This window comes from Panthera onca, chromosome B3 (assembly GCF_046562875.1).
Source record: "Panthera onca isolate mPanOnc1 chromosome B3, mPanOnc1 haplotype 2, whole genome shotgun sequence".
NCBI lineage: Eukaryota > Metazoa > Chordata > Mammalia > Carnivora > Felidae > Panthera > Panthera onca.
In genome coordinates, this window is record NC_138344.1 from 45,773,542 (window position 1) to 45,787,990 (window position 14,449).

The following is a 14,449-nucleotide window of genomic DNA, read 5'->3' on the forward strand; positions in this document are numbered from 1 at the left end:
AAGATAATTTTTCTGGGAACAGGATTACAGATTAGCATTTGTCTTCTTTCAGCACACTCAGTATATCATTTCCACTATCATCTGGCTTCCAAATGTTGCTCTTCAAGAGTTAGTTATCAATTAATAATGGAGACATACCCTCTCGGTAGGTGACTCTGGTGCCTACCATCCAGAGAACTGCTGATATTTATTTGTGAGATAATTATTTGCATAATGCATAATCAGAATACAAAGAACCAACCAATTCTGAGAGAGATTTCATACAGACCTAGAGGTTTCAAACTGCTGCCTTGTTCTTTTTTCTTTCTCAGTAGCAGAATCACTCTGTCACAATTAAGTAAAACAGATAAAAATCACAGTCCTCAGGCCCTTCCAAGAGTTTGAAAACCACTGTTTATACCAGAAAAGTCTGATGAACAATTTCAGTCCTACATTTGAGTATATGCTTTTCTTTAAGCATATGAATTCAACAGTCTACCAGGCAATATATAGCTACACATATAGTCAGAGAGATGATCTGAGTACAATTTTTAAGAATTCAGGCTTAAGTTTCTCAGGCTGTCAGCTCATTTTCCTCAAGAACCTAGGCAATCTGGCACTATCATCTGCCAGGATCCAGCATGGCTCACCTTGAATATGTAAAATGTTGCACAAGGTTAGACTTTCCAGTGATGTTCTCAGAGACAGAATGCCATAAAGATACAGACACCCTGTTTATAATAAGCCATACTTTCCTTGCCTAGACTACCAGTTGCTTTTACCAATGGACAGAGATGAAGAAACTTGCTACTGTGATCTCTCCATCATTGTGGTTAGTGCGTGCAGATATGTATGCATGCTTCATACTATCAACCAATATTTACTAAGAACCTACTATGTGCCAAGCACTGTTCTATCCAATGGGATATAAGATCCCAGCCCTCATAAAACATTCTAGTAGGAGATGAGAGTCAATCAAGTAAAGAAATAAATAGGGGCGCCTGTGTGGCTCGGTTGGTTAAGCATCTGACTCTTGATCTCAGTTCACGTTTTGATCTCACAGTGGTAAGTTCAAGTCCTGCAATGGGCTGGCTCCACATTGGGTGTGAAGCCTACTTAAAAAAAGAAAAAAGAAAAATAAATAAATAAAATTCCAGATAATATTAAGTGGTAAAGAAAATCAAATCAAAGAGGCTCATGGGAGAGTAAATGACAAGAAAAGAAGGGTGACTAATTTCAATAAGTTGTCAGAAAGGGCCTCTTTTTTAGTATTTATTTTTAATTAAAATTTTTTTAAAAGTTTTATTTATTCATTTTGAGACAATGAGAGAGAGCATGAACAAGGTGGAGGAAGAGAGAGGGAGAGAGAGAATCCCAAGCAGGCTCCATGCTGTCAGTGTGGAGCCCAGTGTGGGACCTGAACTCATGAACTGTGAGATCATGACCTGCGCCAAAATCAAGAGCTGATGCTTAACAGACTGAGGCACCCAGGCGCCCCCCAGGAAAGGCCTCTTTAACAAGGTGATACTTCACCTAAGATCTGACTAATGAAGTACCAGAAACATGAAGATCTGGGAGAACAATGTGTTAGAGTAGTAGAACAATGTTCCACAGTAGGCAATCAGCTAGCACACAAACCTGAAATAGAAATGAGCTTGATATGTCTGAAGAACAGAAAGGCAGTTAGTGTTACTGAAAGACTAGTAAAAAAAATAAATAAAAATTTAAAAAATGGGAGTATTATATGAGGGAAGGTTGGACAGGTAGGCAGAACCTAGGTCAAGCAGCATATCATAAAAACTCTAGTAAGGATTTTATATTTTATTCAAGAGGAGGGTTATTTTACAAAGATCACTCTGAGTACCAAGACAATTCAATGGGGGAAAGAATAATCTTTTTACAAAGAGTACAACAAATAGTACTAGGACAACTGAATAGCCATGTGCAAAAGAATAAAACTGGATTCTTCCTAAAGCTATATATAAAAATTACTCAAAATTGATCATATTCCTAAATATAAGCAGTGAAACTATAAAACTCTTAGAAGAAGTTACAGGAGTAAATCTTTGTGACTTTGGGTTAGGCAAAACCTTCTTAGGACACTGAAAGCATAAGCAACAAAACAAACAAAATAAATTGGCCTTTATCAAAATTAAAAACTTTTGTGCTTCAAGAACACCATCAAGAAAGTAAAAAGACAGAAGCGCCTGGATGGCTCTTGATTTCGGCTCAGGTCATGATCTCATGGTTGGTAGGTTTGAACCCCATATTGGGCTCCGCACTGACAGCATGGAGCCTCCTTGGAATTCTCTCTCTCTGCCCCTCCCTTGCTCTATCTCTCCCTAAATAAATAAATAAATAAATAAATAAATAAACAAACAAACAAACTACAGAATGGGAGAAAATACACAAACCATGTATCTAATAAGAGACTTATACCTAAAATACATAAAGAACTCTTGCAGCTCAGTAACAAAAAGACAAATAGCCCAATTAAAAATGGGCAGGGAGGGGACACCTGGGTGGCTCAGTTGGTTAACTGCCCAACTCTTGATATTGGCTTAGGTCACGATATCATGGTTTGTGAGTTCAAGCCCCACATCAGGCTCTACGTTGAACGTGCAGAGCCTGCTTGGGATTCTCTGTCTCCCTTCTTCTCTCTCCCAAAATAAATAAATAACGTAACGTAACGTAACGTAACGTAACGTAACGTAACGTAACATAAATAAAAATAGGCAAGGGATCTGCAGCTATTTCTCCTAAGAAGATATACAAATGGCCAGTAAGCACATGAAAAGATACTCAACATCATTAGCCATAAAAATACAAACAAATCCACAATGAGATATAACTTTACACCTATCAGTATGACTATAATCCAAACGACAGAAAATAAGAACTGCTGGTGAGAATATAGACTCAACTTTGTAGTTGACTCCTAACTCCTTGAAGTTATAGTCAGTAGTCTTGGACAGATTTAGTAGTCCAGAGGACAGTGCCCTTAACCTCACAATTTGGCTAATTTCAGGTAAAATCACAAAAATATAATAATTAGAACATATAAATCTGATTAATTTTTCAAATCAATAAATTTTTACTACATTTGTGTTTATATATTTAACATTTTTCTACTTACCTGTGGGTCCACTAACCACCCATGGTACAAAGGAATATCAAGAAGATCAAATACTATGCATTCTGGTGTATATTCAAACACTCGAACACCAGTGAATTTTACATTTACATCCAAGCCTGTCTGTAGTTTGTGCAAGATTGCCATAGCATCACTCATATTCTGAAAATAGAAAGGAGAAGGTAAAGATGAGAAAAATCAAACCACAATGACAATGACAACAACAATAGCAAAGATATTTAAATGCAGGCACATTTACTTCTAATTTTCCATTTTATCCAATTTATTCATCCCTTCAACCAATTTTTATTAAGTACCTATGATGTACCAGGCACTAACCTAAGTTCTAAAGAGATAACAGCGAATAAAACAAAGTTCCTGATTTCATATAACTAATATTCTACTTTGAGAGACAGACATACATACATAATGTCAAGTATTTAATAAAAATTGAGCAGGGAAAGGACACACAGACTGACAGGGATGAGGGGCCTATTTTAGACCAGGAAGACTAAAGACAAAGTTTCTAGTCAAAGGTCTCCCACTTTTGGGTATACATCCAAACCCCAGCCATCTACCCCTTTTGTTTTCTTTTCCAAAAGAGAAAAAGCATATTCTTCAAATATGATGTCAGTGTGATCTATTTTTTTAAGTGATAAGAGCAGAAAAAGGATACATAAGGAGTGGATACTTCATTAAAAAAGTAGGGGAGGGAGTAATAAATAGTGTGTCTCTTCCCTCTCCAACGAAGAAATACTTGCACCCCCCAGGTTCATTATAGCATTATTTACAATAGTCAAGAGGTAGAAACAGCCCAAATGTCCACTGACAGATAAATGGATGGAGACATTGTGGTATATACATACAATAGAATATTATTCAGCCTTAAAAAAAAAAAAAAGAAGGAAATCCTATCACATGCTACAATATGGATGAAACGAGGACATTATGCTGACTGAAAAAAGCCATCACAAAAGGACAAATACTATGTGATTCCACTTATAGGAAATATCTATAGTAGTCAAAATTCTGGAAACAGAAAGTAGAATGGTGGTTGTCAGGGGACGGACAAAGAGAGAGCTGGGGAGTTGTTCAATGGGTTTAGAGTTTCATAGTTTTACAGGATGAAATGTTCTAGAGATCTGTTATCAATGTGAATATAGTTAACACTGCTAAATTATACACTTAAAAATGTTAAGGGACTAAATTTTATATTGTTTTTTTAATCACAATTAAAAATGAGCCATCAAGCCATGAAAAGACATAGAGGAAATTTAAATGTACATTACTAAGTGAAAGAGACCAATCTAAAATGGCTACATACATGAATCCAAATGATATTGTGAGAAAGGCAAAACAATGGAGACAGTAGGAAAGATCAGTGATTGCCAGGGGTTAGGAAGAGGGAGAGATGTATAGGCAGAGCACAGAAGATTTTTAGGGCAATAAAAACTACTCTATATGATACTAAAATGGTGGACACATGTCATATTACACATTTGTCAAAACACACAGAATGTTTAACCAGAATGAACCCTAATGTGAACTATGGACTTTGTGTGATATTTTGAGTCAGTATAGGTTCATCAATTATAACAATGCATCAGTGAATGGATGTTGATAGTGGGGGAAGGTTGTGTACGTGTAGAGGAGGGAAGGAGGGACAAGACGTATATAGCAACTGTGTTCTTTCCACTCAATTTTGCTGTAAACTACTTTAAAAAGGCAGGGGAGCTCTTTAAAAATGACACTTAAATAGGGGTGCCTGGGTGGCTCAGGTTGAGCATCCAACTTTGGCTCAGGTCATGATCTCACAGTTTGTGGACTTGAGCCCCATGTGGGACTCTGTACTGACAGCTCGTAGCCTGAAGCCTGCTCTGGATTCTGTGTCTACCTCTCTCTCTCTGCTCCTCTCCCGCTCATGCTCTGTCCCTCTCTCTCTCAAAAATGAGTGAGTCCTGGGAAGCTCTGAGGGGGAAAAAAAAAAAGCATTCCAGACAAAATAAGACACTAGTGCAAAAAGTGATGCAGGGAATGAGTTCGGTATTTGTGTCCATGTAATAGCAAGGAGTCTTGAATGGCTAGAACAAAAATAATTAAGTAGAAAGTAGTGAGAGATGAAGTCAGAGAAAGACATAAAAAGACAGATTACAAATATTGCTGGCCAAATTAAGAAGTCATTCTGTCCACATCTGTTTTTTCTGTAAATATAATCATATTATCTATATTGAATATTTTAAAACATGTTTTTCTAAACAATTTTAATATATTAAATATAATTGTACTTACAGAGGATATATCTGATGAAACAAAAAACTTCTCCAACATATACAATTTACTATAATTTTACTGAACCCCTACTGTTAATCAGACACTGTGCTATATATGGAAGATAGAAAATAGAAGACTATGGCCTACTGGGGGCCTTATAGTAGAAAAGGTGAACTTGAAATAAAACCTTTTATAGGGGTGCCTGGGTGGCTCTGTTGGTTCAACATCTGACTTCGGCTCTGGTCATGGTCTCACAGTTTGTGGATTCAGCCCCCCTGCAGGGTTCTGTTGTCAGCAAAGGGCCCACCTCAGATCCTCTGTCCCCCTCTCCCTCTTCCCCCTCACTTTCTCTCTTTCAAAAATAAACAAACATTAAAAAGAATCCTTTTATATTAAAACTAGGGACTCTCTCTGAAATCTGAAAAAGATAAATTAGGTCATAAGAACAGAATTCTGTTTTACCAAATAACATAAAATTCCATTCAAAGAGACTGTATGGACTGAAAACAAAAATTACTCAAATGTTTCAAACTTATCAATGAAGAATTTATAACAGAATAACACTGTTATATAGTCTGGCTTTTTCACCTTTTCCTAATAACTATGTTCTTCCAAAACAATATATTTTTTCAACTTTCCCCAAAGTTGAAACCTTGAAAATAATCAGCTCACATTTTCTCCCTTCAGTGTTGTAAAACTTTCATCATAGCAATGATGAATCTAAAAAAATAGTAATAACAGTGAGCAATTGTAGGATTATAGTTCTACTACTACTGATTTTTCATCTATATTTGTTAAATTCTTGATTGCCAGTCACCCAATTTCCTTTAGTTACTGGGCTCATGCCTACACTTTTATACACCTTCTGTATTTCTTTATAAATTATGTAGTATTAAAATAACTAAATAGACACCATTTGATAATCTCCATAAAGATTAGTAACACTGATAAAAAATGAACATTCGTAAACAAAGAACTAAAAAGGGTAAGTATATTGCCATTTTGTTCCTAAATCCGAATTATGGTAATAATATAAATCCTTGGGATGGTTGCTTACATCACAAGGAAGGATTACCATTGGTTCCTTTAAGCCAGTGGTTAAAGTGTTCTGTTTTTTGTTGTTTTTTTTTTAGAATTTTTCACAAAGGTACTTCTGACATGGTGAAATATTTTAAATTTAACACGTATTTTAAAAATATACTTGTAGTCATTTAAAAACCTGTCATACACACATACAAACACACACACACACACACACACACACACACACACACACACACAGAGTACTTTCTTGTGTTGTCAGTGTATCTATCATTAAGCAAAACTGGAAAAAGTATGCTTTTTATTTATGTTACTACTTGTGATAAAGAAGTTTTAATTAGGAAGATTTCAGCCTTACATTGGTGTCTCTCAAATATAGGCTTAAACATTTTTGCTCACATAAAATTATACAAAAAAGATTATTCAATCACACCTGTGGAACATTAAACAGGAGCTCAGACTCAGCCTTATCAGCTTGGTACATGCTGTTCTCAAAACTAATGGTAATATAATCATAATATAAATAGTTTAAGAGTTTATCTTAAATGCAGGGTATTTTTCATCTAATATGTAGTTCTCACAAGAAATGTATGTGGTTGTTAGATATTGTTTCAGCTTTGAAACAAAACTTTAATTCCAATCATTTTCCAAGAGTCTAGATCACCTTAATGGAAGTGTCTCCTGAGACTGCAAGATGGACTTGAAAAAACAAAATGCTGATACCACTGGCAAACACACGTTAATCAAGATTTTCTCAAGACTGTGCAAGAGAAGTAAAATGAATGTTGAGGATGATATATAACTACAATTGTAATTCCTAATTTCAAGTTTTGAATTAATCCAAATAGCTTCACTGACTTAATAAGAAATTCTATACATTTGATAAATAATATAAATTGAATCTTACCACTTTATACTTACAAAATGTCATTTACCGCTTTTATATATTGGAGGTTAGCATGAAATTTCATTTGAAAAGAGGTTTCTACCATGAAAAATGTTTGGAAACCATTCCTTTAAACTACAAACTCCAAAAGAATTTAAATGACTTAGCATACCAATTTGGCTTTAGCTATAGATTTCCTACCTTACAGGGTGAAGTAATGCAATATGTAGGCTCTTCAATTCTATTAGGACTAGATGATCTCACCATTCAAATTCAAGTTTTGCAATACTGCAATGAATTTTGCTTCCTTTTTGTCAATTTGATACCAGTGAAAATATGTTAGAAAGGTTGCTTTGAAAGTAAACATAAAGGTTCCAATGATGTCTATTTCTTCCTTGGCTGATCCTTCCTTCCTCTAGAAGAACCTGATTCTTTCTTGCCTTCTATTGTCAAACAGAAGAGGGATACTGAAGAAAATGAAGTTCTGCTTGCTTTCTTCCAGCTCCAATAGTTTTGAGCTTCTCCTATTTTATAAAACAGAATCTCTAAAGAACATGCAAGAAATGTGGACACACTGAAACTACAGAATTGCAGATTTTGTCCTAATGACACACCAATGACATCATTTACTCAAATTCCTCCCAAATATAACTAAATTATAAAATACAGATAAAATGAGGAAAGATGAATCAAAGACAAATTCACTTGAAAGTGAATTTTTCAAGAAAAATACCAAGTTATCATTCTACATAGGTCTGTAGAATAATATCTATGTTTCATTCCATATGGCATATATGTTCATATAAAACAGCAGCAAAGTAGGCCTATGGGCCAAAACTGGCTGTCAGCTAACAATGCTTTTTACATTTTTAAAGGATTGTAAAAAACAAAAAACAAAAAACAAAAAAACACTGACAGAGACCAATGAATACAACCATAAGTTAAAAATTGCACATCTGAATATAACAAAACTTATGTCTATTACCTGCTCATAGTTTAAACGTTGAATTTCTGAAATTTCTTTTGGCTTTGCATCAAGCATGTAATCTCCTGTAAAAAGAAAATGTGAAGTTGCCTGTTGAAAATATTACTTTTTCATTAAAAAGCTAATAGATTTTAATAATAATTGTAGAAATAAGTGACATAAAATTGACCCCCAGTTCTACACAGAGAAAATCAAAGTTAACTATTTGCTATAGTCTCAAATGTTTTTTTCAATGCACATACTATAATACTTTTGAAATTTTTCCTTCCACTTTACAATATATTTGAGCATTTTTCTGTGTCACTATAATAAAGCTCTAAAAGGTTGTGCCAAGTTTCACTGTTATCAACAATATAAACTATTACCTCATTACTTTTTTAAGAATGGGTGTTATCAGTCTTTTAAATGTTTGCCATTCTAAGAAGTACACAAAATATTTTTTACACTTGAAAAATTGACATATTTTTAAATATGTATTTTTATTTGTTACCGCCTTCTTCCCCTTCCCTGGTTTCACCTTTTTAATATATGTATGACTTTTAGTATATGTGGCACCTTTTAATCCATGTAACACCATTTTAATATATGCATTAATTTTTTTTATATAAAATGTTTAAAGTTTATTTATTTTTTGAGAGAGAGCACATACGTAAACAGAGGGAGTGGCAGAGAGAGAAGAGAGCTGACAGCTCAGAGACTGGAGCCTGCTTCAGATTCTGTGTCTCCCTCTCTTTGCTCCTCCCCTACTCACACTCAATGTCTCTCTCTCTCTCTAAAAAATAAAACATTGGGGGTCCTGGGTGGCTCAGTCAGTTAAGCGTCTGACTTCAGCTCAGGTCATGATCTCTTGGTCTAGAAGTTCAAGCCCCACATCGGGCTCTGTGCTGACAGCTCAGAGCCTGAAGCCTGCTTTGTATTCTGTGTCTCCCTCTCTCTGCCTCTCCCCCACTCACACTCTGTCTCTTTCTCTCAAAAATAAATAAAAACAAAAAACAAATAAAAACAAATAAATAAAAATAAAAATAAACAAAACATTAAAAACAATAAACAAACAAACAAATAAATAAATAAATAAAACTTTAGTGGAGTCAGGATGCAGAACATTCTAGAATTCAATATTAAATGATCCTGAATATGCTATAATAGATTGAAAAAAAAAAGTAGGTGCTAAGAGTAGAATAATTATTGTGAAAGACTCAGAGACACAACTCCTCTTTTCCTGAGGCCAGGAAAGGTTTCTGCAGAAGAGAAGAATAGCCTAGGTAAGGTAGGCAGCTTCTTAGATGGACCTCAATAATTCCTGTCTCGTGGTATTCACACCTTTGTATAATCCCCTTACCTTGAGTATGGATCTTCTGAAATTAGAATACTCAATATTGTGGTTTTGTCATGATGCTCTCCCACTTGCTCACTCTGATGAAAGCCAGATGCTGTGTTCTGAATTGCCTTATGGAGAGGCCCACATGGCATAGAACAAAAGAAGGCCTCTGGCTACAGTTAGTGAGGAACTGAGGACCTCAGTCCAACCACCTGTGACCAACTCAGTCCTACCATCAACAATGTGAGTAATCTTGAAAACAGATCCTCCTGAGTTAGGCCTAAGAATGAGACTACAGCCGCAGCTGACACCTTGACTGTAACCTCATGAGCAACCTTGAGTCAGTACTCAGCTACGCATGCCCAGATTCCTGACCAAAAGACACTGTTAATTTATATTCATTATTAAACCAGTAAATTTAGGGATGATGTGTTATGCAGCAATAGATATATTTTCAGGTAAATTTGTAATAAAAGAATCAGATATTTTTAAAAGGCTGAGTTGGAGTTTCTAAGGGAGATTTATTTATCTAAATAATCTCTTAAGAATGCTCTTTTGGGGTGCCTGGGTGGCTCAGTCGGTTAAGTGTCTGACTCTTGGTTTGGCTTAGATCATGATCTCATGGTTTTGTGAGTTTGAGCCCCACATCAGGCTTTGCACTGGCAGCATGGAGCCTGCTTGGGATTCTCTCATCCTTTCTCTGCCCCTTGCCCGCTCATGCTGTCTGTCTCTCTCAAATAACTAAATAAACCTAAAAAAAAAAAAAAAAAAAAAAAAAAAAAAAAAGAGTGGTGTTTTGGGGCACCCGGCTGGCTCAGTCAGTGGAGCATGCAACTCTTGATCTGCTGTTGTGGGTTTGAGCCCCAAACTGGATGTAGAGATTATTTAAAAATAAAATCTTTAAAGAAAAAAAAAAAAGAGTGCTGTTTTGTCTACCTTATCTAACCTTTATATCTAAAATTGGTCAGCAATACTATTTTAATCAAAAAGTATTTATTGAGTCTATTTTGAGTATTTAGTAATAGGCTAAAACAAATATTAGGAAATAAATGTTTCTCTTAAAAAACTCAATGCGGTTGGGCAAAGAACATACAAGAAACAGAATGAGATGACGTAAAGTATAATATAATATAACATGTAATAAATGCCTTAGGTACCAACTGATTTTGAAAAGAGATACTGATAAAGCTTATAGCATCTAGAAATAGCCTTTGAAGGGGGTCTTATCTAAACTGGATTTAGAAAAAGGGGCAGAACTTGGCAAGGCAGTTAAGGAAAAAGCATTTTTTTGAGGGAGAACGACAGAAAAGCACATATAAAAAATATCAGGCCATAGGGTGCCTGGCTGGCTCAGTCAGTAGAGTGTGCAACTCTTGATCTTGGGGTTGTGAGTTCAAGCACCACGCTGGGTGTAGATATTACTGAAAAACAAAATCTCAAAAAAAAAAAAAAAAAAAAAAAAAAAAGAAAAAAGAAAAGAGAAAAGAGGGGCACCTGGGTGGCTCAGTCGGTTAAGTGTCTGACTCTTGATTTCGGTTCAGGTCATGATCTTGCAGTTTGTGAGATCGAGCCCTACATCAGGCTCTGCAGTGACAGTGTGGAGCCTGCTTGGGATTCCCTCTCTCCTTCTCTCTCTACCCTGCCCCAGCTCTCACCCATGCTCTCTCAAAAGAAATAAACTTTAAGAAAAAGAAAAGAAACATCATGCCATACGGACAGGTTATAACCTGTTTATAACAGGTTTATACATGGGCCACCTGGGTGGCTTAGTCAGTTGAGTGTCCGACTTCAGCTCAGGACATGATCTCATGGTTCATGGGTTCAACCCTGAGTCAGGTTCTGTGCTGACAGCTCAGAGCCTGGAGCCTGCTTCAGATTCTGTGCCTCCTTGTCTCTGCCCCTCCCCTGTCCTCCTGCTGTCTGTCCCTCTCTCAAAAAAAATTTTTTTTAAAGTAAATACATATGAATTTATGTATAAATACATATGAATAAATGCATATGATCTATGTTATAAAGTAGTGGGAAATATGGCTGGACCAGATTACAGAAAATCATAAATAGGGGTGCCTGGATGGCTCAGACAGTTAAGCATCTGACTTTGTCTCAGGTCATGATCTCACAGTATCTGAGTTTGAGCCCCAGAGTGAGCTCTGTGCTGACAGCACAGAACCCGGCTTCAGATCCTCTGTCCCTTTCTGTCCCTGCCCCTCCCCCGCTCGTGGTGTCTAAATAAATAAACTTAAAAAAACAACCATCGTAAATAGTAAGTTTGGCTGCTTGTGAAAAATCATAAGGGATCTTTCTTTATATTTTAAGAAGTGAAATATGAAATTGGTGCTTTATGAAGATAACATTGGTATGTAGGCTAATTTGGAGGGGAGAGGAAAACAATAGAGTTTGCAATAAATCACATTATGAAGTACCAGTATACAGAGAGAAGAAAGAATTTCAAAAAAAGAACCCAAGACTTTGGGTCTGTTTCCCACCCCCCGCCCCCAAAAAAAGAACTTTAAGACTTTGTTACTAATGGGACATTCCAGACAAATAGAAATCAAGAAATAAAAACCTGGGGCGCCTGGGTGGCTCAGTCGGTTAAGCGTCCGACTTCGGCTCAGGTCACGATCTAGCGGTATTTGAGTTCGAGCCCCATGTAGGGCTCTGTGCTGACTGCTCAGAGCCTGGAGCCTGTTTCAGATTCTGTGTCTCCCTCTCTCTCTGACCCTCCCCCGTTCATGCTCTGTCTCTCTCTGTCTCAAAAATAAATAAACATTAAAAAAAAAAAAATTAAAAAAAAAAAAGAAATAAAAACCTGACAGCTACATTAGGCCAAAAACTGGAAGAGAGATTTTGGCAATAGTTAGCTTATCTCAAATGAGCATTGGGAACAGAGAAGAGAGGTCAACTCTGGGCAAAATTAAAATACTTCAACAATGACCTCCCTATGTAGTATTTATATGTAAAGATAAAATAAATTATCTTTATTTATTTATTTTTTTTTTTTTGAGAGATAGTACATGCAAACCCGAGTGAGTGGGGAGGAACAGTTAGAGAGGGGACAGAGGATTCGAACTATGCTCTGTGCTGACAGCAGCGAGCCTGATGCGGGGCTCAAACTCATGAACTATGAGATCATGACCTGAGCCGAAGTCAGACGCTTAACCAACTGAGCCATGCAGGCACCCAATAAAATATCTTTTAGAAAGTCAGACAGGGGTGCCTGGGTGGCTCAGTCAGTTGAGCATCAGACTTCAGCTTGGGTCATGATCTCACTGTTTGTGAGTTTGAGCCCTGCGTGGGGCTCTATGCTGACACCTCGGAGCTTGGAGCCTGCTTTGGATTCTGTGTCTCCCTCTTTCTCTGTCCTTCCCCCACTCACACTGTCTCTCTCTGTCTCTCAAAAAAGGAGTAAATGTTAAAAAAAAAAAAAAAAAGTCAGACAATAGCACCATCCCAACACCTGTCTTCCTTACTCATCATCATAGTCTCATCATCATGTGAGCTATTCTGGATAAAGTCATAGTATATATTCCTGCTTGTCTTCTGCTTCTTTACATTATCTTTCTACCCATGTTCTGCCTTCTACCTACACTTCTTCCCGACCTTATTTTATTAAACTTCCTAGCACTTCCTAGGTATCCTGGCTTGTCATGTTCCCTTCTCAACGCAGAAGCCCTCCAACAGGCTGTGTCCATGTTTGCCCCTGCTCTAATACTCTAGTAACAGAAATTTTCAAATTAAAATGTACTCCTCTAACCTTTGCCAATCAAAATTCTCATTCCCTTGTAGTCTCTAAGCTGGGTGCTACGAAAGCAATTAATGGTTTATCTTACAATCTTTCTACTAGTGTTTGCTTACTAACTCAAAAGTTTCTCCAGTTCCTCCAGAGAACTGAAGTAATCTCAAGAGGAGAAAATCCAAATAGCTTAGAAAATTAAACAATTTGTTCTGGCAGGGTTGGCCCTGAATGAAGTTTACTCTTGGCAAGGCAGCGTCTTCAGTACCTCTTTTCTTACATCACTCTTGCTTACTTCTCCCCCACCTCTCATTAGGATCATATTACTTTCATGCTGCCCCTAGGACTTCCAAACCACTTTAGGTACCACAGATGTAGATATTTCTTCGCTTTTCTTTTTTCCCTATTGAAATTCTCTACCCTACATCCTGCTTCCTCATGGCTTTGCTAGCTAACAATTTAATATACAAAGACATCCTAATTATTTTCGAAGAAAAATACCATGTTAACATTTTCATAGTAGAATACACTTATGCCACCACATTCACTGCACTGTTGATACCTCCAAATAACTTGCCCACAGTATGTGCTCAGTCAGTATTTGCTGGACAAGAAAAATAAAAGAAAGAAAAAGACTAGTGGGAATTTCAAATACTGTATCAAAAACACTTTTGAGGGGTGAAGGGGGAGGAGGGACATACTTTTGAGTATATGAGCGTTTCAGCATTCTTTAAATCACCTAAGAGGGTGCCCAGATGGAGACAGCACATCATTTAACCTCTCTGAGCTTTGGTTTCTTCATCTGTAAAATGAAAAAGCACTACAATTTCTGATGCTTTTAGTTCCATTCCAATCTTATCCTTTTGTACTATTAGTACCTCCACACTTAATATCTTTTGGCTCTGCTCATGGGTCTTGGCGCTACAATTGTATTCTTCATTTATGGAAACTAACAGCAAAAGAGCTCATTTAGTGTCAGAAGGTATGCAGACAAAGGCAAATAGAGTGGTGGTAATAACCAGCAGGGAGAAGGTAGGTAAATGGCATCAACCTGTGACAGTACAGAAAGCAGAGCCAGAATGAAGCTAGAAACTGTAGAGTAG

At 36.6% G+C, this 14,449-nt stretch overlaps 1 protein-coding gene across 7 annotated transcripts in view; it reads right to left on the minus strand.

The window, feature by feature from the left end:
• MINDY2 (MINDY lysine 48 deubiquitinase 2) overlaps positions 1 to 14,449 on the minus strand; it is an 83,502-nt gene that overhangs the window by 45,996 nt on the left and 23,057 nt on the right. For all 7 annotated transcript variants that reach the window (XR_009606692.3, XR_013556310.2, XR_009606691.3 and 4 more), the window contains exons 3-4: positions 8,296 to 8,360; positions 3,116 to 3,274 (exon numbers count right to left, since the gene is read on the minus strand). Coding sequence is in view for 3 of the 7 variants with exons in the window: in XM_060621064.3 (XP_060477047.1) it covers positions 3,116 to 3,274; positions 8,296 to 8,360 (224 nt within the window). In the remaining 4 variants the exon portion in view is untranslated. The remainder of the gene's footprint in view (positions 1 to 3,115; positions 3,275 to 8,295; positions 8,361 to 14,449) is intronic.